General features: G+C 41.2%; 1 protein-coding gene across 5 annotated transcripts in view; it reads right to left on the bottom strand.

The window, feature by feature from the left end:
* Positions 1-25,135, bottom strand: part of usp6nl (USP6 N-terminal like) — a 73,974-nt gene that overhangs the window by 32,987 nt on the left and 15,852 nt on the right. Inside the window, exon 1 of one of the 5 annotated variants that reach the window (XM_071502248.1) lies at positions 12,477-13,467. The exons of 3 other annotated variants lie outside the window; for them this stretch is intronic. In XM_071502248.1, coding sequence (XP_071358349.1) covers positions 12,477-12,546 — 70 coding nt within the window. In that variant the 5' untranslated portion in view covers positions 12,547-13,467. Of the gene's footprint in view, positions 1-2,436; positions 2,697-12,476; positions 13,468-25,135 lie in introns of those variants that run through there. One more of the 5 variants, XM_071502249.1, reaches the window with a different exon arrangement.

Genomic DNA, 25,135 nt, shown 5'->3' with positions numbered 1-25,135 from the left:
ATAAAAAATGTGAAGCTGAAGACTCCAGAGAATCATTTCAGAGTAAAATCCCATTCTGCAGCACAGACCGCGTCACAGGAAGAGTAGTGGGGAGTGTTTGTTGGTTTGTTCCTCATTATTGCTGCTGTTAACGACTGGCACTGCCAACGAACAACATGACAAGCATAATCACAGCCTTCCTTGTTTCCTCTGCTCTCCTGAAGCTCTCTCTGGATGCTGTAATGAGCCCTCTTTGTTCTTCATGTTAAGGAGTCGCTGCTTGTTTCAAACCTCCAACCATTTCTTTGTGCATTTCTCGCCCTCACATAGATGCTATCTGCACAGAGGAATAATAATAATAACAATAATGATGGTAATGACAGTAATAACAGTGGAGAGGTTGCTTGGAGAAGAACTCATTTCCTGTCTTTTGTTCTTATGCTCATGCTTCACTTGGTTCAGCCGCGGCGTTTCTTCAGCTGCAGAGTTCAGGCTGCTGCAGCTGCACCTGACCTCCATTCAGACGTGCACAACACCTAAGAGTCCAATTACCCACAAAGACACATCAAACATATGATGCTTTCATGAGACGATACACACACTGTCACCAGTTGTTGTGACATGAATAACATCAGTACCAACTTCTGCTCAGACCAAAGCCTTCAGAATAATCTGATGTTTTAATATTGTTTGAATGGCTTTGAGCTGCTTACATTTCCATTCAGCATCTCCACAGTTCAGCTTTTTGCCAGTTTGATGTTTGAAAATATGGCACACACCCTGCTGGGTTTGTAGATAGTTTACTAGACTCTAATTTGAGCTTATTGAAAAATTGTTTTGACCTGTTTCTAGACTCAGACTTCTGCACACTTGTGCTTAGTTTTCTATGTCGACGCTCAGACTGAACTTTTAATCACATATGTCTTGTCTGTAAAAACTGAAACACAAGACTGATTCACGCTCTCTGAAAAACCAACTTGCAGTTTAGAAGTTGTTGTGTTGTTTGCTTTTTCATAGTTGCACATAGACCTGAAACAATTTGTACGACATCAGAGAACTAACTGGCAGTTTAGACTTTTCAGTTAAACTGAATTTGCATGATTATTTCTATTATTATTTTTTAATTCTATGACATATTTTCAAAGTTGTCTATAAAAACTGAAAGAAAAAAGTAGCTAGGACTGATCCTCTCTCAAAAACTATTTTGCACATTCATACATGAGTTAATGAAGAAAATAATCAGCAGATATATCAGGACTGACACAGATACTTGTTAGCTGCAGCCCCAGCTGCTCAGACATTGTGACATTTTCTTGTCACAGAATCACCTGAATGGTGATGCAACTGTCTGCAACATGTTTTATATTATTGTATCATGAGTTTCCTTGTGACTGTGAATTCTGCCTGAACTGAAGTCTGTGTATGAAAATCTGAGCTGTACAACTGTAACTTAAAACTATTTTAAACAGACTGTGCAGCATCTTTAACAAAGCTCTTTAAACAGTGCACAGTCAGTGCAGCTAATTAAAGTAAAGCTGAAACATGTAGCACCTTTATAAGAAGTGACTGAGATGTTGACACAATGACACACACACACACACACACACACACACACCAAATGATGTCACCCACTTCACAACAAACAACTGATGAGGCAACTGCAGACGCTTCACTATTACATGTTATTACTGTGCCTCCAAAACAACCATCTGTCTCCCACAGTCTGCATTTCCAACATGAGTTCGACCACATGAACATGACGCGACCTCCACACACACACACCAACAGACACCAACACACACCAACACGCTCTGTCAACCAGAAATCAAAGGCTACAGCCGATCTGATCCTGATGTGGCAAATAATTCACTTCCACACTGTCTGCACCCTCATCTAACATCACCGTGTTAATACCGTTAAAAGACTTTAATTAAGCTGTAACCTCCGTTATACAGAGTCTCAGCTCTGCTTTAAGCTAAATGCTAATGTTAGCATGCTACCATGCAATACCATCAAGTTAGAAGTGTGACCCATTTCACAGCTGATGAGGCAACTGCAGACATTTCACAGTACATCATTATCTACCATGAGAATCTAATATTAGCATTATCATACCAGGACATTATATTTAGAGTAGGAGTGTCAGGACGTCCTAATTTACTGCTGAGCGTCTGATAATCATCTGATTTTTTATTTTAACCACATCTGCTGCAATAACTGCATTGTCCCTTTTATATAATAAATAAATATAATGAATAGGGCTACACAGTTAATCTAAATATAATATAAATGCAATATTCAAATCACATCATATTCTTGGAATATTGTTTCACTCACTGCAACACAAACCATCACACAGACAGTTCATTTTTCCCTCACAAACCAGAGTATTAATTTAATATGTGTCGTCAACAAAAATGTCCAACTCTTCATCTGGACAGTTTTTTAATCTTTTACCTCTTTTCCAGCCATCCAGTGGATCCTCCAAGCGGGTCAGAGCCTTAGTCCGCATTGGTCACAGTTCAACCGGGTCCCAACACACCAAGAGATAACCTGAACTACCTCGTCCCATCACTGTCACTACCCACTGCTGCACGGCGAGAGACGAGAGAGGAAACATGAGCGAGAGGCAAAGAGAAGTGAGATCAGAGACGCTGCTGTCAACAATGCTGCTGTTTGTTACTGTGGCTACGACAGACAGACGGACGGACGGACAGAAATCTGACTTCAGGAGCGAGTCAGTCCCACTCACAACATTCCCCACCCAAACACAACAACACAACCAGCTCTATTCAACACATGAGAGAGAGGGAGAGAGACAGGACAGAGGGAATCGCTGTTTTCAGACAAGTTTTTCCAAATGTCACAAAAATAAAATGCGGCTTCTCACATGACATTGTTCAATTTAATTTGCAGAAATGCAATTTTAAAACCATTCATCTTTCGAAAGAGCATTCATGGGCCACTCATTGACGTGATTGTGCCAAAGCAATGTGGTTATTTATGTCACAAATTTACCAATTAAACAATTTAACAATGTGCATGAGAGTTTCTTTGTTGTTCTTCTGTCAAGTCGAGCGAATATGAAGCTGGGAGAAGCAGAAGGGGGCCAGACGATGACACTCTGATGATAAACAGTTTCCATTAAAACTTCATTACGGGGTGGACGTGATGTGCCATGAAGGGTCTTGTGATGTGGCATATCAGAGAGAGAGGGTGGGGCTGAAACGAGCAACAGGCGAAGGGAGAAGAAAAAGGAGCTGGCTTGTCATCTCGGCTGTATCTCGCCGCTGCATCAGTACAGGAAATATCTGTGCTTGTGAGGAAGAGTTTGGCGGATGGAGCTGAAGTGCTGTTATCACTTCTGAAGCTCCGGGGTCACAGAGAGAAAAGATAGGGAGAATATTTACCAGTTTCAGGCGTCATCGCCATTTTCTGGAGGCCCACTTCATCCATGTCTGTATTGGTGCTTCAGTAAGGGGATGCTGATTCAGTACCCACACTCACTCAGCACCAAGGAAGCTTGAATCTCCTTTATCTGTTTTGTTAGCAAAGAGTGATGAACAAAACATTCCTGCCGCACTTACTATTTTTAGTCTGCGCTGCTGAAAAGACACGTTTTGTGCCAGTTTGTATGAGCTGTAGCTGATGAACGTCTGAAAGTGAAACTCTCAGCTAGTTGTCTAGTTTTTGTGCTCTCGACAAGCTGGTGCATAACAATCCTGTTAGCAAAGTGTTGTTTTTTATAGAATGAGTCTGCCCAGTATACAACAAAATAGGAAAAATGTGATGCGGCCTGGATTCTTGAAACACAAAATGCAATCATAACAATTATAACATCACTATCAAACGTTGATTGTTATGTGGAGACACTTGCAGCACTTGAAATAAGTTGGGGAAACACGGTGGTCTCGGTTTAAGACATCGACTTGAAGTATGAGATACAACATGTTCACTTTATTAACCAGAATCTTCCCTGAACCTTAACCAAGATGAGTTAGGAGCACCAGTATAGTCTCTGTCACACAGGCTGGACAGTAAACTGCCAAAGTGTGATGTTTCAAAAGTAAATACAACAGTGTATTCTCACAATATAGTTCAGTTTCATTCTCTTTTTCTTAATTTTTAAATTTGTTTGGCACTTGTGCAGCTTAAAAGCCCCGTCTGTTTCCTATCCTCAGTTCTGCATCTGAGATGCAGTCAGTCAGTCTGTTGTGTGAGTGGGCGTCCTGACACCATCAGGCAAAACTACAAGAAGCTGCAACAGAAAAAGAAAAATCTCACCTCTGACCTACAGTCACTGCTGGTGTGAATAAATTCATAAGTTCAAAATGCTCAGGAGTGACTGAGATGATTCAGATGTTTAACTATACTGAAAAATGAGTCCAACCTCAGTCATGTACCCTCATCACAACCATGTGTGTTTTCAATGCATATTGATCTGACACAGACTAATGTCGTGACCAGCCTCAATACAACATGTCACTGATTCTAACAATATTCTTGAGTTTTTCCACCTGAAGAAGCTAAAATTAGAGGACTGATTAGAACCATACTGGTTCAAATACTGCTGTTTTGTTTGATTTTTTTAGTTTAATACGAAAATACATTTAAAAGGTCATAAATCTGCCTTGTTATTAAAAAATGAAACATTTAAAGACTCTACAGCCATGCTAGTAGTAAGGCTGTTCTTAGGCACAGAGGTGGCTAAATGCTAATATCAACATGCTAACATGGTGCCACCAGTGGTGTTAACATGTTGACAGTTAGCAACTAGGTATAACTTTTCATTTTTACCATCTTAACTTAGTATGTTAGCATGCTAAGATTAGGTACAACTGGAAAACTTGTGATTTCAAGCAGCTAAATTTAGGCTTTTTATCTAAAGTGACTACAAGTTAGCGTTAGGGCTAACTACCTTGGAATAATCCATGAACACTCCTATGGGTGGAGGTGGAAATCATATATTTGGGTCAATATAGTAGATAAAATGGTTTTATTCAAAAAATCTCATTTATTTTTTTCGGATTCATTAATTGCTGAAAATGATTTATTACTACAAGCTCAGTCCTGGTATTCTGGATCATGCTGCGACTCCCTACTGCTCAACTCAGTGTCATGTTTTTAATGAATTTAACATTTTTATTTGCTCTCAGAATCAGCCGAGGACTGAAGCTCCAGTACGCGTTCCCACAAGGCAAATATTAATCAATACCAAAGTGTCTGTCGGTGGGTGAAGCAGCAGCCTGGAACATAATTAGATGCAGTCATATTGTTCAAAGAGGCTAAATGTGGGTACAGATCAGAGGCAGACGGCGCTAAATAAAGGTACAAGTCGTCCCAGGAGAGATATAACAGTCAGATCATTATTCCCTCCTTTTTTTTCAGATGCAGTTTAAAACTGTACCTGCTGTTTAAAATATGTGCTCCGTCTTTTAACTTGTTTTCAATCATTAACGCACTTTGAGCTGCATTTCTTGCACGGCAGGAGCAAAATAAGTGTATTATTATCTCCTGCAGCTCATCACAGAAAGTGAAAAAAGGCAGTGTTCCTCAAAGGCTACCAGTCCAACTTCCTCACTGGTTAAGGTCTGAAGTCACTTCCTTATTTATTGGCTTTCAAACAAAATGCACGCAGTTTTACTTCCATTACACTGTTATTAACAGAATAAAAAGACCGACCTCTGTACTTCACTGGAAAACTGGAATATTATTAACATGCTCTTTCAGCTCACTCAATTCTACAACATCAAACCCTGTCAAAAAGACTGAGGCTGGTTTAAAGGCTTTATCTCATCAAGTCAACTTAATTAGCTGTCATCCTCTCACACTGAGCATGTGCAGACATGGTGAAAAAAGATGCCTCTGTGGTTCCCTTAATTTCAGAGAGCAATTCTGGATAACAAAGCTGTGTGGTTTCCTGATTATTGACAAAGAAAAGGATTGAAATTTCTGAGCTGTGAAAGAGAGAACACAGGGAACAATAACTCATAAATGTTGTTTTTTGAATGTGCAATGAGCAACATATTTCTTTGTGGAGTAAACAGCCTAAAACTGGTGCAAACATACACACAAATCCATAAACAACACAACTGCATGCAGGTTGGAAATCTGCCACTAATCTGATGAAGCTGCAGCATTATATCCAGCCCGGAGAACGAGTTTGATCCAACACAGCTGATCGTCCTGCAGAGGCTGTTATCTCCACAGCCCACAGGCCCCGGTGCCAACTGTCACCAGTTTGCCATTAACAAGACAGGACATGTTGGGGCAGCATGCACCGAAAAACAACGGTGCATATTAGCTTAGCTTTCACTGAACAGCAGGAGATCTGACCTGATGACTGAAACAAAGCAGAGAAAGAGAAAAGGAAGAGGAGGGGAAGTTTTTGGAGGCCGATCTTGATCTTTTTGGTCAGACACTGTCAAGATTAATCCACTTTTGGTTCTCTAGCGACCATTTCCAGCAGCATGATGGTGCATGTGAGTGTGTGCATCAGCTTAAACCCAGTAATGATTTTTGAGGGGCTACAGAGCCACTTGATACATAATTTAATAAGACTAGGTGTGAATCGGCGAGCAGGGATCAATACATTCAGCTATATCTGACAGGAGCAGTGAAAAATATAAAACAAGCCCAGATGTTCACATAAAGCAGGAGCCGCTGAGGGAAAAAGCATTTCTGAGATTTAAACTCTGCTCTGTTCTGCCACGAAGGCTGACAGCGGCGGTATAAAGTGTACCGCAGCCGTGCCCTTTAGTGAGGACAGACAAGCAATTAGCCCGGCTGCTACAGCGTGGATGTCAGCAGGCAGCTTCAACCCAACACCCACTGGGCCTAGGCCTGGACTGTCTGGCCTGGCCTGCCCTGAGTGTCCCTCCTTAACTAACCAGCATGTGGTTTTCCCTTCAAGCTCCGGTCCACATATAAACACACACATACAAGCTTACACACCCACATAAATGCCCACAGATGGTTCACACGTTGGTATGCAAAACACCAAGAAGTGTCCTTGTTTGAAGCTCCTGGCACAGCATTTGAATACGCTGCCACAGGAGAGAGAGCAGCAGAGAAAGAGATAAGGAGGGAGAGAGAAAGAAGTATGAGGGCTGCTGAATAATGCAGAGAGATACCGAGCTGTCGAGGGTGCTGACCAGGAGGAGGCTGCAGTCTGGCAGCAGCAGAGTCTGGCTTTAGACTTGATATAAATCCAAACGGCTCTGCTCCTCCTCCCCTCACTACAGGCACCAGATAGATTCTGCTGCAGAGAAAAACTCTGTTTGTACAGGACCAGTTTTACCTGCAGATCCCCCGGGGATTTGGAGCAGCTGGAGAGATAACGAACAATAAAGAACTACCTACAATTTTTCCAGACACAAAGATGAACTCCAGGGTTGGATCCAGAGACAATCATTGGACTGCCTCAAAACTATGTCCCATCATTGCATCTTGCCTGTACTGAAAAAAACCCTATAAAAGCAAGGACAGATTCAATAGCTGTGTCTCAATTCAGGGGCCTCATCTTTCAAAAGCTGCATCTGAAGGCTGATTGTGTCACAGCAGCACTACAGGATGTCCCATTTCAAAGCTCCTTTAAATGTAGCCGAGAAATGCATCTTGTGTTTCCTGGGCACTGAAGAATACCAAGATTCATTGCGTGCCAGTGATGAATATGAATTAATCACTTTTCAAAACAAGAATATGGCGACCTCCACAAATAAAACAGTACCCAGTATAAATACGAAGTCCTTCAAGGACCAGGCGGTCTCATTTAGGTTTGGACGCCTTCGTAGACTGGTAACACAGCTAAGGTTAGCAGGAATCCCACCTTTAGATTTTATCAACTATAGTCAATTAACACAAGTTAGTCAAACTTTAAACTAACTGTAGGCTGTTGAGCTTTAGGGTCATTTTTGACCTTGGAAATATTGTAGTAGTTTGACCAAAAAAAAAAAAAAAAAAAAAAAAAAAAAAAAAAAAGCGAGAGATAAGTCTAACTTGTCACCAGACAATTACCAGGATTTAAAAGGAATAAAAGAACATACGATACAGACATTCCTGTAATATCTGGGATGATATCTGGGATTTTGTGTTATTCCTGGATAACTTTACTTCTTCTGTCCGATCTCTACCTATTGAGATCAGACTGGCAGCATCATTAGTGTCTTTAAAAACTCTTCTCAAAACATTCTTTTATCTGAAAGCTTTTATGAATTTTTGATATGCTGTTTTATTTTCCCACTACAGACAATTTTTATTTTTGTGTAACTTACTTCTGTTATGATGCGTTTGTTTCTCTTTTGTTTTTTTAATTGCTGTTTCTAAATTCCCTTTTCTTTATATAAAGAACTTTGTAACTTTGGTAAGAAAGTTGGTACAAATTTTAAGTTTATTATTATCATTATTCAAAAAACCTTTGTATTAATTTTGTATTTCTTATTTCGTATTCATACTCCTATATTACAATGAACATAACAAGTGTGGCAGACGTTACTGTGCCTAAGAAGCTGGTTCCATGTTTAAATCACTTTATTAGTTTGACAACGTGGAAGAGGAAGAAACTCCTGCATAATAAAGGAATATTTCACTCTATTTTCACTCTTTTATATATGATATATTTGTTAATACTGGAATAAATTCAGGAACGAAGTGTGTTGATAATGACAAAGGCTCATAATTTGAGTTACAAGACACAACCTGCTGATTCTTCAGCATCTCTCACACATCATATTACTCCCTCAGTCTCAGAGCTCCACCCTCATGCTAGCAACATCTGCTAGCACCTCAAACCCAGTCATCACACCCTAGCACAGCACTGCAGTGAGCGTGTGAATTCATATATGTGTGTGTGTGTGTGTGTGTCCTGTATCCGTTGGAGGCCATCTCTAAATCTGCCTGCATTGATCCAAGCCAAGAGAGGAGCCAAGGTGAATTCCTCCGCAGGGCTGATGGACGGAGATAAAGGCGACAGCCAAATGGAAAGTGCGAATCCTTCCCGGGCAGTCGATAAAGCAGCCGAAAATCTCTGAGTCGCTCTCTCTGTTTAAGTGTCTGTGCCTTCAGAGCTGATTACACACACTTACCTGCCTCGCAGTAGCTTTCACACACTTGTCATCAAGTCTGCACACTCACGGCAGTGTCTGTGCACTTTGCAGTTGGAGGCCAAGTGCAGGTTGGTCATAGCAAAGGTTCCACTTGTAGCGTTTCAAAAATCAATCAGTCATTACGACATTAATTCAGTTACTGTACGAGACCACTGCCGTATCAGCTGACCTGTTTCTCAGCCCTCTAAAGCGCAGACACTTATTTTTACCATTAGCCTAGCTTAGCATAAAGGAAACAGGTTCTATTTTGTTTGTTTAATTCGTACAAAAATGTGCAGCATCTCCGGTGGTTACCTTGGCAACCTCACAATGATGACAAGCCTCTGAAAAGTGATGAACATAAGTTATAGGAGAACAGGGTGATGTTAAGATAAGATAAGGTTTTGAACATAGACCTTTTTAAGTGTAACTGTGTTTAACTGAGTATGAAAGAAATCCTAAAATGCTTTATGCTTGCAGCACTTGTAGTTTTCCACTGTTTAATCAGAGTATCTGAAAACTTCTCATGGTGCACAACAAGATATTTTTTGCAGATTCATGAAAAAAACTTTTTTTTTTGTTATTTTAAATGTATTACTAAAAGTCTATACAGCTGCATATCTGCTAACAGGGATTTGATGGTAGCACTTCCATCCAGTCAAAGTGCCTGACCAATCAGTTAAAGTAGTCTGAACAATGAAAGGAAGGTGATTGAACACGTGACTGTTACTTAAATGGGTCCAACAGAAGCATTAACACAGAAAAGTGTAATGAGTTTGTGCCAAGTCATAGCACTGATGATTAAATCTCCACAATTTCTATTAAAAACACAATATATCAGATCAGAGTGTTGGTGACACCTCTGGACCGAATCCATTAAAATGATCACTGACTTGTCTGCACATCAGTTCAAGAGGTTAACTTGTTATTTAGCTGTAACAATGGCCCCTAGTGAAACCCAAAGACTAATTCGACCTTGGTCACTGCCCAAAAATAAAAATGCCTGCATGCTTGAATGTTAACATCTGCCTCCATCTATCATTTCACCAGCAGCGATTCAGGAAAAAAGCCATCTCTACCCAAAATATTGACTTCCCAATGGAACCCAAGCTGCAGCGCTTGCTTCCGTGGTTTAATTGCTCCTCCATGAGTGCACTAGTGGGGTTAGTTGATGAATTAAAGCTCTTATAAAAGCCAGCTGGCAAGAGGTGAAAAGAGTTTTCTACCTGAATAACAGCCTTTGAAAGTGACTCTTCCTTTTAGAGCAGGTACATTCAAGCCTGGCTTCCACACCTGGCAGCAGCTGTAATGCATTGCTTTATGACACCTGGTGCTTTATGGCACGAACCAACAAAAGGCTGTTGTTTTCCAGCACAAACAGAGCTGAAGCTAAGATTTTCTGGCTTTAAAAGGAGAGGACACTGAAAGGCTGATGAAAAATATCACTTCTGACATTTTCCTCAAGTTCAGAGAGATACAGCTGGTTAGATCCTAGGCAAATTTAAGTACACACAAACCTGGCTATATGACTATGAAGGCACTTACGAAAAATTATCATAAATTACCATCAGCATCCTAATCACGACACATTTTGGGAGAAAACTGCGCGAAGTACCAATTTACCTGCCCATCAGCCCCTCATTAAATTTATGCAAATCTGCTCCTTTTTTTATTTGAAGAGCACTGAAGCAAGAAGTCAACAAGCTGTGGCTGTCATCCTCACGCAGGGACAAAAAGCTTGGATAAACTTGTGGCTACAACAATAAAAACTATGCTTGTTTTGCAAAAGCAGATACAGATCAAAGCTAACGCACAAGGGCTGAACCAATCAGGACACAGGATGAGAGGTGAGGGGTCACGGCGTGTCCCATTACTGTGAGCGCCATGCTTCATTATTCATTGCACACCAGAGAAATGCAGCTGCAGGACACACGCACACCCACAATACACTCATGTCCCACAGCAGCAGAGCCATTACTGTGGTGGCTCTGGGGGAATGTCCCCTCCATTCAGAGAAACGTCACACAGACACAGCCAGAACTTCAACCCCATCCACAATGACGGTCAGTACAAAATAATTAACTATTTCCATACCAAAAAAAAAAGCCAAATATTTGTCAGATCTTAACGACTAATGTGCAGTTAGCCATAATTTGGCTAAAACATGTGCGTTTGGAAAATAGCCCCCCCCCATGGATTACTGCAGAATCCAAAAGCCCAGACTTAAAAAGCTAATGTTAGACTATAAACGAGCTACACCATGGTCACATGACTTTAACGTCACCACCACTAAACTTCATCTTGTAGTTTGATTTAGCTCGGAGCTCTTCTACAAAAGCCTTTCCTCTGACAAAGTTAGTAACTGTTGGTAAGAGCGCGAGTAGAAACACAACAAGGTCGTAAAGGTGGACCGGTGAGAAGGTTTTCATGTTTGGCGTGATGATGTTTAACATCCTCGACAACCTCTGTCGTTCATTCAGCCACTTGTTAGCAAGCGGCCCTTTTTTAAAAGAGTAAAGAACTCAGGACTTGTTAGATCCCTTCAGTAATCTAACAAAGAACCCATTCAAAAAACCCAGAGACTTCAGGACGAGGAAACAGGAAGTGCTAAATTGCAACTAATTTCTGGGTTTTAAGACTCATTGCTGCAGCTCTCTGTAGCAGACAAAATATTCCAAGTGAAAAAAAAATCTTTGCCCTCTCATGGCTCAGTCCACATCACTGTTAGCAAATGACAAATGAGCTAAAGTTTGTTTCCTGTTGTATTTGATCGCATTGATTGATGATCAGCGGATATGATTATTACATGATTATTACATCAGAAAGAGAACTGCTAGCGCAACATGGTTAGCCAGGATGTGGTGATGCTTTGGGGTGTGTGCTGTTATTCCTATTTGTACCCTTCATTGCATCGTGACCATGTCTATAATGGTGCCTTTTTCATCCTGCCCTCGAGTATTGCCATCCAGCAAGGGCAGAAACATTTCTGTTTTCAAGGAGTCTGAACCCTAAACTTAGACTTTGCCTAATTCTAATAAATCTTTGAGAAACTGAACCCAGTGGAAAAGCTTCAGACGCAGCATATAAATGATCCTTCATCCAGACCTTCATCGTATCGAGGAGGGAGACTACATAACTGGCCAATAACCAGTTTTAATAAAAGGCTTACATGCCCCTCATATTGGACGAACCCTACTGCAAACATTCACAAGGCTTATAAATCCTCACATCGAGCTTTTCTCACAAAATCTTGTTTGATTTTGTAGAATGACGATGACAGAGGCTCGACAACACTAACTCACTGATGTCCAGTATTTCTTGTGATGTTTTTAGGTCAAATCTTTGTAATACATCTGTTGAAGAAACACAATCAGTGGCTATATTAGTGATACAATGGACCGTTCATGCACACACCTCCGAATCTGGCTGCTGCCCTGCGTCTGGAAGGCGACACCAGCTCTTTGACGATCTGTAGGACCTGCATCCTCACGGGGAGGCGGTGGTGGAGGCAGCCGGAGGTGCCACAGGGCAGGGGCAGCCCATTCTTGCCCTCTCACCCTCCACAACCTCATCCCTCCCTGGCTCCCCCTCAGGACTCATGCCCTAATCCACATCATGACTCGCAGCCCCAGGGTTGGTTTCAGCATCCCGAAGGAGAAGGACAGTGCTACGTTTCTGCTCCGAGATGCGCTGCTCGTTCCTGGGTGGTGGTGGTGGTGTATGAGAGCTGGCTGCCTCTCCAGGAGTTCAAAAAACAGCCTCTTTATCTGTTTGATGCTCTTTCTTCAGATTTCAACACATGCTGATAAACTCTCCAGCACTCAAATGTCCTCACATTATCACAGATGTGCAGCTGCAAACACACACACACACACACACACACACACACACACGCTACCTGTTAAAAGCTTCACCTGCTTTGAATTCCACCTCTGCTCCACATGAAACAACATATAAATCTCAGCTCAACTAATGGCAGCTGCTGAAAGTAGCGGATGATATTCACTGGCAGAGCCGACTCTTTGCAAACTGAATGTGTTCATCTCGCCTGTGACGAGTGTGTTGTGCCGCTCAGCTGGAGTGCTCTCACACACTCTTCGTTTGGCGGTCGGCAGCGGAGAAGCAGAACAGAGCAGTCCTCTCTTTTCTTCTTCTTCCCTTTTTTTCTGTCTGTTTCTTCTTCTGTGGCTCCAGCTGATAGACAGAACCACCTGGATGTTGTGGATGAGTGGATGCACAGTTCACCAGTGATGATGCCTCTCAACTGTCCAACTCCCTCATCTCCTTTTCCCCACTCTCTCATCCATCTCTTTCTCTCCCATTACCCTCTCCTCCCTCAGTCCTGCGAACACTGGCTGCTTCGCTCGCTGTCCTCTCCTCACATCCTTTAAATTCAAATTAATGAGCACTTCCTCTCACTCACCCACAGCATCTCCTTCCCTCCCTTCCTCTCTCCTCTCTCTGCTTCCCTGCACCCCTCCCTGCTCTTTCTCTCCCCTTATAAGTGTGTCACTTTCTGTCTTGGTCACCCACCCCCTTTTTTATTGTGTACGTTTGCTGTGAAGCTGAGAACATGAGCAGAATGTAAAAAGAGGTAAATGTAAGGCAAGAGGTGAGTATACAGTGTGTGTGTGTGTGTGTGTCCCTCTGGTGATTTGCACCCACCGGCATCAGTAACACTGTCATCCTGAGGTTACGCCCTCTCACATTTTCAAACTGTCTTTGTCTCTGTCCACATTCATTCGCTGTGATAAAGAATTTTTTTGAAATTGCTTTTCAAGGCAGAAAAAGCAACTTACCAATGAAATCCAGGCTGTAATGCCACTTAGCTATTAGATTAGATACAGCTCTTCTACCGTATTAGATACAGTAGATCACACTGTCCCTTCTTTCCTGAGTTGTTGACAGAAATCAAGTGTTAATTCCAAGTGGCCTCACCCGAAGCTGACCGTTGTGAGGGGGGAGACGTGATAATCGTTGTTGCTCCTGGAAGTGGGTGTGAATGTGCAAATGCTGGCTTTGGTAAGTTGCAGAAATTGTCCACCCATTCTGACCTTGTATTAGCTGTTCAAGCTGTTCAACCACACATCACCAAGCTGTTGTGGTGAAGCACAGTGGCAGCTTTATGGGTCTTTTTCAGCCAGTTTGGGCAATTCCTCATCCTCCACTGCTGGCGTCACCTTCGGGGTTCCTCAGGGAGCAATCCTGGGGCCTGCTTTCTTTCCCTGATACATGGCACCATTTTGACCTGTTAAAGATTTTTTTTGGCATCTCTGCTTTAGTAGAGATAGACAGAAAAGCCAGAGGAGAGAGAGGAACTGAGGTGCAGCAAAGGGACTCCCTTGCACCCTTTTCAGGTGGTACACACTGAGCACTGAAGTGAGCTACTGGGGGGCACCATTTTGGCCTGTTTAAGGTTGCTGCATGATTCATGTGCTTATCTTAAAAAACTATTGCTGGCACATCCAAGGCTCTATTGTGACTGATGCAGCTGTGCCAATCATGTGCGACTCCTTGTTAATCATTGGCTCATTTGTCTGTGTTACCAGCCATAAAAAAAACAAAAAAAAACATGTCTCTATCACCCTTTGCTCCTCCTCCTCCTTTTCTCTAGTTTCAAAATCCAAATTGGATTTCCCAGCAGCCCCGGCAGTGAATAATGTCCTCCTGTGTCTGTATTTGAGCCGGTTACAAGATAAACTGTCCCAAAAATGACCTTGAGCAGCGAGACTTCACACACCTTCAAGGTACATGAACCCGCCATGTCGTTAGTGCTCACTGCCATGTTGAACGGGACGATATGCACACACCCACAAGGAGACTGCACACACATGCATGTCCACGCACACACGGCAGTTACCCAAGGACGGTGCAGCATGCAGAGAAGAGCAGCCACCATGTAGCAATACCAGCAGCCAGGTTCATTTTTTATACTAATGGAGTCACTATAAGACACAATCTGTTTCTCTAACAAATACATGCTGTTTCTCTCTCTCTCTCATGCACGCTCTTCTCTCATGGCTCACATGTTCTGTCTCATCAAACACATGTATGTTCATGTGTCATTGTGATGGAGTGCGTCTGCATTTGTAAGCATGTCGACCCTCCAGGCTCTCAGTCAGAGGGTCCAATTACCGCATCGCTGGACTGAGTCTGCGGCTACTGTTGCTATGCCTCAGACCCACTGTTGCTAAGCTGTGACCCCACTACATGAGGTAAAAGTTTGGCCTTTCACAAACATAATGGTGACCACCTTTTAGCGACTACAATCATTCGCTGACACCTGCTTCGAGCCGAATTCACAGGAAGAACACACACATCTAAAACATTACATGAATCAAAATAACCACTCTATTCTTCTCCATGTAAAGTCATGCACAGGCTGTAGCTCACGCTGCTGCAGGTGGATGTGCCTCAACAGTGTGCAACTGTTGTATTTTTCATTATTACTGCTGCTGCAACAGTAGGTCTCTTGTGGCTCTTTGTGAGTGTTACTCTAATTGTTTTTGATTTTTTAGAGGCCTGGAGTGGTTCATGTATCCAGTATTTCATAAAAAAATGTGAAAAAAAAAAATCAGGAAAAACAGTAATGTTGTGTGAGGTTGTAATTTTTGTAATTGTGCACATCGTTTCACGTGTGTTTCTTGGTGTGTCTCTAAATCCCAGCCTTTACTTTGGTGAGTATAATGCAATCTAACTGCCCAAAAGATCCAAATTGTAATGAGCTGGAATTATCTTTCAATTAACTAATAAATTTTAAAAAGCAATGATAAATCAATCAACTTTGCACTGATTTGGATTAAAAAATAGAATCTTTTTTTTAATCATGGATCATTTTATGACCTTATTCTAAATAAATAAAATTTATACTGTAATTAAAAGTTTTGAGTATTTTTCATTCTTTATCAGTCCCACTTGTTTGTCTATCATGTTATCATATTATGTCACAAAATTAATTAATAAATTAATAAAATCTCTTCAGTTATGTTTAAAAATAAGTAACGTTAATTTTACAAAGATCGCAGGGATCAAAGACGTCACATGCGTAAGGGAAGGAGTAAGTGAGGTGAGTGACATAGAAACTGTGAGGGAACAGGAAGAGGTGGGGGCACCTGCAGAGATATGGATTGACCTGCTATTACTGTAGCTGAGTTGGGGGCGGGGGGGGGGCGGGAAGATATTGATGGAGCCCTCAGTCCCCTCCTGACAGCACCCATCGGTCCAGTCATACAACGACCCTCTCGCAAACACCAGATCAATAGGCCCTCGACGAGTTCACCCTAACACTCACTTGATTGAGAATTGATAGATACCGTAAGTCTGCTCCAGTTGCTGAGACATCGCCTCTGTAAACTACAGGCCAGACGAGAGCTCGGCCGAGTGGCAGCCTTCTTCACTCAACCTGGCAACCGAGACGCTGTCAATGCTGCGATCGGGTCTTCAGTCTTGGATGTTGGAGAGAGGAGACCCTGCTCACAGGCTGAAGAAAAATACAGCGACTGGAGAACAGGGGTCATTTGAAACAGGTTGGTGCAGGTTGACGCAGGTATTTTTCTAGCCCTGTTAATTTTTTATTTAGCCGACAATAAAATAGCTGAAACAAACTGACTAGAATAAAATCTGTAATGCAACTGAAGTCTTCTCTCCATTTTTAAAGGTTTTCAACAGCTGTGTTTCTGGCGTGAAATGACCACTAAAGTTAGTGGGCAATGTAACATCCTGTAAAACAACTGCCACAGATTTTTTATTAGATCGTTTATTCTGTGGTAGGAGATTAGGCAGAAGACAAAGAAGGTGTGATTTGTGGCAATTTGTGATGAAGGTTTTTTTTTTTTTTTTGGTTAGATTAGTCAAAAACACTATTGCCTGGTTACTTTGTCCATAAATTATTTATAATATTGAGAATGGCAGAAAATATGCTATATCTTGATATACTTTAACATTATAAAAATTATATGTAATGTTAAAATTAAAATCAAATAAATTACTTAATTTAAAATGTTTTAGAATTTTTATTACATTTTAATTATAACATTTCTGTGAAAATTATAACATTACATAATTAAAAATGTTTTATAGAATTTTATAATTAAAATTATAAAATTACATGCACTATGAAAGAGGATTTCTGTCTTTTTGGACTGAAGCTGTTCAAAACTAGTTTTTGCATTTCAATTCTACATTTTTAATTTTGTCTGTTCAACAACGGTTCAGTGTTGTGTCCAGAGTAGCTTCGAAATGTTTTTCAAAAGGAAAGTCTACATTTACAATTTGGTTTTGCATTAATTCATAGATAAAGTAAAGGATATGTGTGATTTCACATGTGTGTTTGTGGACGTATTTGTTGTCTGTCAACTTTGACAACAGTGAGCTCTACGTAGTTTAGATTACAGTTGACTAGCTGATTGGCTTAGGAAAACTTTTAGCAGAATTTACAATAAAAGATAATGTAAAATGAAGCAAACAGAAGCCAAAGTTTTGAAAGATTACACGTAAGATTATTACCGGAGAAAGAGTAAAGAAGGCTGTGAGATACAGGAGGTGTCAGGAAAAAGACACAGATGCTTTGAAGGCCTTGTTGTCAGGATTTGGACAGGAGCTGTCTTCAGTTATCACAACATGAATGAGTGTATATCTTTGCTGCCTGACAGAAAAGACAGCAGGAAAAGTTTTTTCAGCTTTGTTTCTCCTTCTTCTCCCTCCACACAAAATGACAATACCAACTACACTGTCATCTTTCTGGCTCAGTGTCTGAACTCTTCTGCACTGCAAGAAAGCAGCAACCCCAATTTCACACAGCACCCCTCTCCATAATGCTTTGTATCTGCTTCCTCTTGCCACTCCGTCTCTCTGAGGGGGTTTGTTTGGGGTCGGCGGCGGCTGCCAGAGGGACTGGCACACACACAAATCTCACAGATATAACAGTGGTGTGAACACACACTCCTCTGTTGCCCTAATGGCAGCATTCTGTTGGAAGAGGGATTGAATTAGGCTGGGTGCTGATTGCTCGGCACATTGATTAATGCTGCCTGCTGCGCTTCAGTGCGTCGCGGCACTCAGAGTCCTGCTGCTGAATGCCAATGAGGGACCATGCATGGAAAGAATATGAACATGAACACAGTTCACCAAATCCATGTCAGCTCTTCATTTAGCTCATACTTACACTCATCTGTGTAAATGTTGGGACAGATTGGTTACGAAGCCAATACTGATCCTTTTCGATCAGCTAGCATCAGTATATTATTCTATTTGTTACAGACATGGTAAATGTCGTTATCCACCCGTGTCCACAACCTGTGCGCTGTGCAGTTGTGTGTTTTATATTTACATTTATATGATTCTTATTTGAAACAGTACAAAGAGCCAAATAGTGTCGAACTCCTGGCCCTGTTCTCCTGTTCTTGTTAAGCGGTGGCACGTTATCTTTTCTCTCTTTGCCTTCCTCTTCTTCTACTTCTTGATTTTTATAGTGGGCGGGAAACAATTTTGCAGTGCATTACCGCCACCAATTGGATTGGAGTGTGGATCAGGAAGTGCACACGCATGAAACACCAGGTTGATGAGGACCAACATGGACCCAAACTGTGGTATGAATGGAAAGTCTGCAGCCGTCTGCAGACATGGAAACTATGACCGGGGCTTCAGTGATCTCCAGACTTTTCATCTAGTGCAACAACCAGGTCAAAATTCCACTTATCCAATACTTTATTTTTTTGACACCTCTAAAGCAAATGGACAACTTCCCACTGACCTCAGCTGTATTCTGAGGTTAATGCGTGGCCTTATTTAGTATTTCTGTGCTGGAATTTCTTTTTACTTACTGCTAAACAATGCAGTATATCTGCAGCTAAAATGAGCCAAACTCCTGTGCAAGTCAAAACAAGACTCACAGGTCGAACATGTTAGCAAACAATTGCCTACTTACACTTCCAACGGACATGCAGGAACATTATCCCACTGGAGACATGTTTGTGTCCGCCTGCTGAATGTGGTCCAGTAGCAGGGAGCTGAAGTGTCATGTAATATCTTAAAATACTGGTTTTCACTCTGACAAAGGTGTCTCGCCACACCACAACAGTCTGACAGCCCTTTGAGACACTAACGCAAACAGTTTTGAATCGGCAATTTGAAAGGTTGAGAGTAGTTCAGGTGGAGGCGGGGGGATTACCCAGAATACCATCCTCTCTCACTCCCTTTCCTCTCTCCTTCCTCTCTCAGCCTGGCGTCGTGCCGCGGGGAGCGAGGGAATGGGAACGGGACGGGAAAGAAAACACACTGGAACAACATTGCCGCTCTGCCTCGTGCTTCCTGTTTGCCCTCCCCGTGTCATTTCCTGTTTGAAGTGTGCAATTTTTTGACCAATCAGACGTCAGCCAGTGTTCCAGTGTCCTTCATGGCTGGTCACATCTCATGAAACTTTCCAGCAGCACCTGTCCTGCCTTTGTTTAGCCGTTACCTTTAACCTTGTTCAAACTTTACAACAAATTGATCTAATTAATACATAATTCATTTTTGGGCCTTAAAATATTTGGCCATTTGAAGAAGGCTGATTGTTTATGGTAGAAGAATCAATCAAATCATTGGTTTTTGAAACCCAACACTGATGTTTGTGCGATGTTTGTGATATCATGCTACACTTCTTTGTCTTTTTAATAATCCTCTAAAAATTATTCAGATATTATTCTATTGATATTCTTGTCAGGATGTAATTTAGACCATAAACTGTCCACAAACCTGACTGAATACATATAAAAAATTTAATATTCTGTATAAAAGACTTTTAAAAAAATCAAATAAAAAAAACTTTGTATGTAACCCTGAGTTTCACCGACACTTCACTGACTGACAGTTTGTCTGACTGTTGTGTGTTTTCTGTGTTAAACCACAGTGGTTACGTTTAATTTGTTACATTTTTATATGTGGTTTGTTTGAGTTTTCACTGCACCAGAAAAATGCAAACCAGGATTTTCAGACAAAAGTAATATGACTCATAAGTGGTGAGTGAGGAATCCTTTTCAACTCCCTCAGCCAAAGTGAAATCGTTCAAGCTCTTTTTCATAGCTTTTGTACCATTTGTAGATTGTTTACTTCATACTGTCATTTCTCCACATTAATTATCTAATAATTTTACTAATGGTAATTCTGTGTGCCTTGTATAATATAAAATATAAAAATATAAAAATCTGCTGCAAGTCTGTCCGTTTTCTAGGACGGATCCCTCTACTGAGGTTTCTCCTCTTTTTTTGTCCCTGTCTTGGAGCTTTTCTTTATCCAAATCAGGCCTGTAAAGGTTGTTGTATGAGGTCCTGCAGGACAAATCTGTGAAGTGAAATTGATTTGACGAGGGGCGCCCTGTTGACCTTGTGGTTTAAGGCACTGAACTGTCTCCAGTTGGAGTCTGTCTTTGTTGCATGTCATTCCCCATTATCCTGTCACCTAATCTCAACTGTCTAATAAAGGCATTAAATGATGATGTATAATTAAGTGAGTCTTCTCCATCTTCTTCAAGGTAAAATCAGGTCTTATTTATTTGAATACCCTAAATCCACAGAACCTTTTATCCTTGACTCACCTAAGGAAAAAACTGGAGAAACCTCAACAGATTAAACACACAGCAGTAGTAGAACTGCAGCACACTATAGAGAAACAGAATAAGTAAGTAAATAATTACATCTGAAACAATCAGTAGATTAACTGATTAGTTGATTGACAAAATTAATCCGCAACAATTTTGAAAATCAATCAATCACTGAGGTAACTTCCTAAGCAGAAATGCCCAAATTGTTTTGGCGCCACCTTCTAAAATGTGAATTGTCTGGTTTTCTTAGTCCTCTCTGACTGTAAACTGATTATCTGTGGGTTTTAGACTGTTGATTGCCAAAATGATTAATTTAAAGGTCAACAAGATCTTTCTCAAGCTATTTTCACAGAGCAAACAATGAATAAACTAAAAAACAGCCTATCAATAATGAAAATAATCATAAATTGCAGCCCTATATATAATGAATTAATATTAATCGTATACTTTATATGGTTTCAGTTATTTCCTTCCTTCCCAGCTCTGAATGGCAAAATAACAGAAAATGAATAAAGGAGTAAATGCTCTAGAGTTCAAAGAAAACACTCCAAATATAGCTTCAACCACAGGCTAATACATCAGAAACCGATAAATCAGTCTGAGTCTGATTGTGACTCCACATGAAGGCAGGCCTCCCCCAGAGCTAACCTCTCCCAGGCCTCATGACCCAGCCTCCCAGTGCACAGCCATGATGTTTATCACAAAGGTGGGAGAGTCAATAGCTTCTGTAGACGAGTGTATGCGTGTGTGTGTCTGTGCATGTGTGTGCGTGTGCGTGCAGCGTTGTTTACAAGGCCAGAGTAAAGTAAACAGCTGGTAAAGCAGTGGAGGACCGGGGCCGAGCACGAGGAGCAGGGGTTTGATGTACGAGGGGGCCGACAGCCGAAGATCTACGACTACACAGTTCCGGTGACTGCGGCACCAGCAGCGTGGGAGTCTACGAATATTACCCACAATGCTCTGCACTCACCCTCTCCATCTCTCTCTCTCACACACACACACGCATTCATACATCACAACGTCGATCAGGTGTATCCCACTTGACATTGGTCGATAGGGTGTGTGTCGTATATCACGGGTTGACAGGCGGTGAGATGTTTGTCACTGGCTGATGTGTGTGTGCATGCATGTGTGGGTGTGTGTGTGTGTGGGGGGGGGGTGTGTGTGTGTGTGTGTGGGTGTGTGTGTGTGTTTTCTCCCTGGTAACTGGTTTACTGTAAGATGACTTACAGGGAGGCTGCAAATGTGGTTTTGTTAGTCATTAACACCTGATTAAGAAACTGAGATGACATAATGCATCATACCTCATGTGTTTTATGGGACAACCTGTTCTGTGTGTGTGTTTCTAATCTCTAGGTAAAGACTGGTAAACCCTGAACCAAACAGTTGGTCTAATTACAGACATGTCTTGACATTTGGCAACACAAACACTCAGTCACACAACAGGTTTACAAATGAGGAAAAAAACTTATCTTTTTTAGGATTTAGAAATATGGGAACTTGCTGGAAAACAATAAAACTGCACTTTCCCTAGAGGTAGATTTGTACTGTTGACATGTCCTTTCTTTTTCTGAAACCTTTTTAGACATCGGACGCCTCTAGCACACACGATATAACTTCCTGTGAGAAACATCAGCTAGCTTACTCAGATAGCTCCAAGAAGTCACAGATTCAGTGATAAGAAACAGCACAACTTACTTGAAAATGATAAAATCACTTCAAACTTTTTTTTAGCAAATAACAACGATAAACAACTCTAGGTGTCGGGACTCAAACCCCCCCAGTGAGAAAACAGCTTGTAACAATAATTGTACTAACCTGGACTACACCAATAAATCACAGTTAGCAGGAACTGTTGCTACAGCTGTAACGATTAGTGGATTTATTGATAAGTGGAGGAAGAAAAAGGATAATCAGCAACTATATTGATAATCAATTAATCATTTCATTAATTTTTCATAATAAAATACCAAACATTTGTGTGTGATTTATTGCTGCATTTATTGTCATATATTAAAGTAAATTAAATAACTTAAGCCTGCCTCCCGCCATTTTTTTGACATTTCAAAGACTAAATGATTAATCAAATTATTGAAAAAATAATCAGCAAATACATGAATAAAATTTAAACCATTTGTTTTACTCGTTCACTTTAAACATGTGACGCTGAAGCAAAGATATGTATCCGATAACATGTTTGCTTTTGCCTGATGTTAATTTACATGAACAGCCTTAACTGTTATTTTCAATAAAAACAGCAAATATCTTGATATTAGATTCGACTGAACGGCATAGAGATTTAATTCTCATCATGTCTAAGAAAAAACACATTAAAAGGCAAAGAAGCTGCACATAAACACAGCAACGCTTTCATTGCACAAGGTCCCGTCTGTCTAAAGTCCAGACATTAGGCATTGATGAACTAAACTTTCTGAGCCGCTGCTGAAACCGCCACCGCTGAGAGCAGCAGCTCCACTCGGCTCACCATGGAAACTAAATACACAGGGGGCACTCAAAGATTATGATATGGCAACTTTATGATTACTGTGCATGTGTGTCTGTGAAGGAGAAAGTGTCAAATTTTCCTGGTGCAGTTGTCTTAGACAAGTTTGTAAACCGGCAAAGAGCTTCTGATCTTTTGCAATTACATCATCCTCTGCAAAAACTATTTATCAGGTGAAACAATTTGAATTTGAATTCTGCAACAGGCTGAATATTTGACCAAAGCTGCAGGGAGCCACAGCTCTCTGTATCCTATAAACCTGATACTTCATGGCTTGAAAATGTCATTTACTCTGTGTGTTGCTCTCACCTTCCCTTATCTCTGCCAGGGCTGCTAGCTCAGAGAAAGAAAACAAACTTATATTTGCTCTGCTGCTATTTTGTCAAGATACGCCACACCAACCATCCGTAAATCCCAGGGTCCACTTTGAGGTGTATAATGTACTGTGGCGGGATGGAAAACCAGCCCAGCACCAGTGGAATAACCAGGTGATAGTCATAACCGTGTTACCCTTTTTTCAGCTGCAGCCAGCAGCAGTGAAAACAATATAAAAATGTTCTTACGGGCTCCTCTCATCTGCAGAAAACCATCCATCCAATCCAGAATCTACTACTGAAACCCTGGAACTGCAACGTTTCCAAAGATCACGTTTTCATGTTGAAACAAGTGTAGTAGTCATTCTGTTCTGTACTTTGGGCTAGGACTAATTCCAGGGAGTAAATCTGAGCATTGTTAAGGAGGTGGCACTAGTTTCAGGGAGATTCAGGTGTTGGCCGCAGTGCTGTCGGTCCTGACCGGTAAGAACATGTATCATCCCATCACAACAAGGCCGACTACAATAAACACAGCAACAGTAAACAGTGTTTTACAGCTGCATCTGTATCGACCAGGACAACCAATAATTAAAAAAGGAACAATGAGGAACAAACAAACAGCACCATCAGTGTTTGGGGAGAGCAGCTCCGAATAAAAATGAAAATGGGACCAGATGATTTCTCAGTATCTGCCAGGAATAGAGATAGAAACACAGGCAAATCATGCAGAGTAAAAATTAAACCAAAACACTATGATTGGTTTGGGCCACTGGCCGACCACAGAAATGCTCTGAATTCTCTGTTGACTTGTATCTGTGGTTCCAGGAATAAGACAATATCAGCCTCACATACATTACATAAAAATGACACAGTTGGTTGCACTCTTGCCTTTTATGTCCAGAACATCTTGGTTTGGTATGTTGGAAATGCTGAATCTATTAGTTGAGTAACTGATGAGTTGATCAACATTTAGTCATTTTTAAATAAAAAAAAAATACAAAAAGTTCACTGGCTCCAGCTTCTTATATGTGAATATTTGCTGGTTATCTTTGTCTCTGATGAGGGTAAATTGAGTAGTTTAGGGTTTTGAAGACATCTGAAGACGTTACCTCAGGCACTGGGAAACTGTGAAGGGCAATTTTAACTACTTCTGACATTTTGGACTAAATAATTAACCAGTTTGTTGAGAAGATTATCTAAATGAAAATGAAAATAATCATTATCTGGGCTCTAAACTCAATGACGAACCTAGTACCAAAGCCTCAAAAGGGTCCAAGAGGATCCAGGTTATGGGCTGGGTTGGCTCCAGGTTTTCCAACAGACCACCAAAGCAGGACCGAACGCTCCTACACTCAATATAAAAATCAATCAGACTGTATCTCACCCAGTGAACCAGGAGAGGACGACACTGACTGGACCAGATCTGTTTATTTTTATAGGCGCTCCCATCTACAGAAAACCTGACACATACTGTAAGTATTCAATGTCCAGGTGAGGATGTGTTTAGGTATGTGATCGATCAGGGTGTGTGTGTGTGTGTGTGTGTGTGTGTGTGTGTCAGTAACATATGACTCTCTGGTGACTTCAGTATATACAAGAAGATGCCCTGAGGACTGAGGGACTGTGGATCCATTTCCTCCTGCTGCCCTGTTTACTGGGAGATGTAATCTTATTCCAG

The sequence above is a fragment of the Trachinotus anak genome, unplaced genomic scaffold (genome assembly GCF_046630095.1).
Source record: "Trachinotus anak isolate AG129_WGS33_773 ecotype Australia unplaced genomic scaffold, CSIRO_AGI_Tana_v1 ptg000018l, whole genome shotgun sequence".
NCBI lineage: Eukaryota > Metazoa > Chordata > Actinopteri > Carangiformes > Carangidae > Trachinotus > Trachinotus anak.
This window is presented reverse-complemented; position numbering and strand designations above follow the sequence as displayed.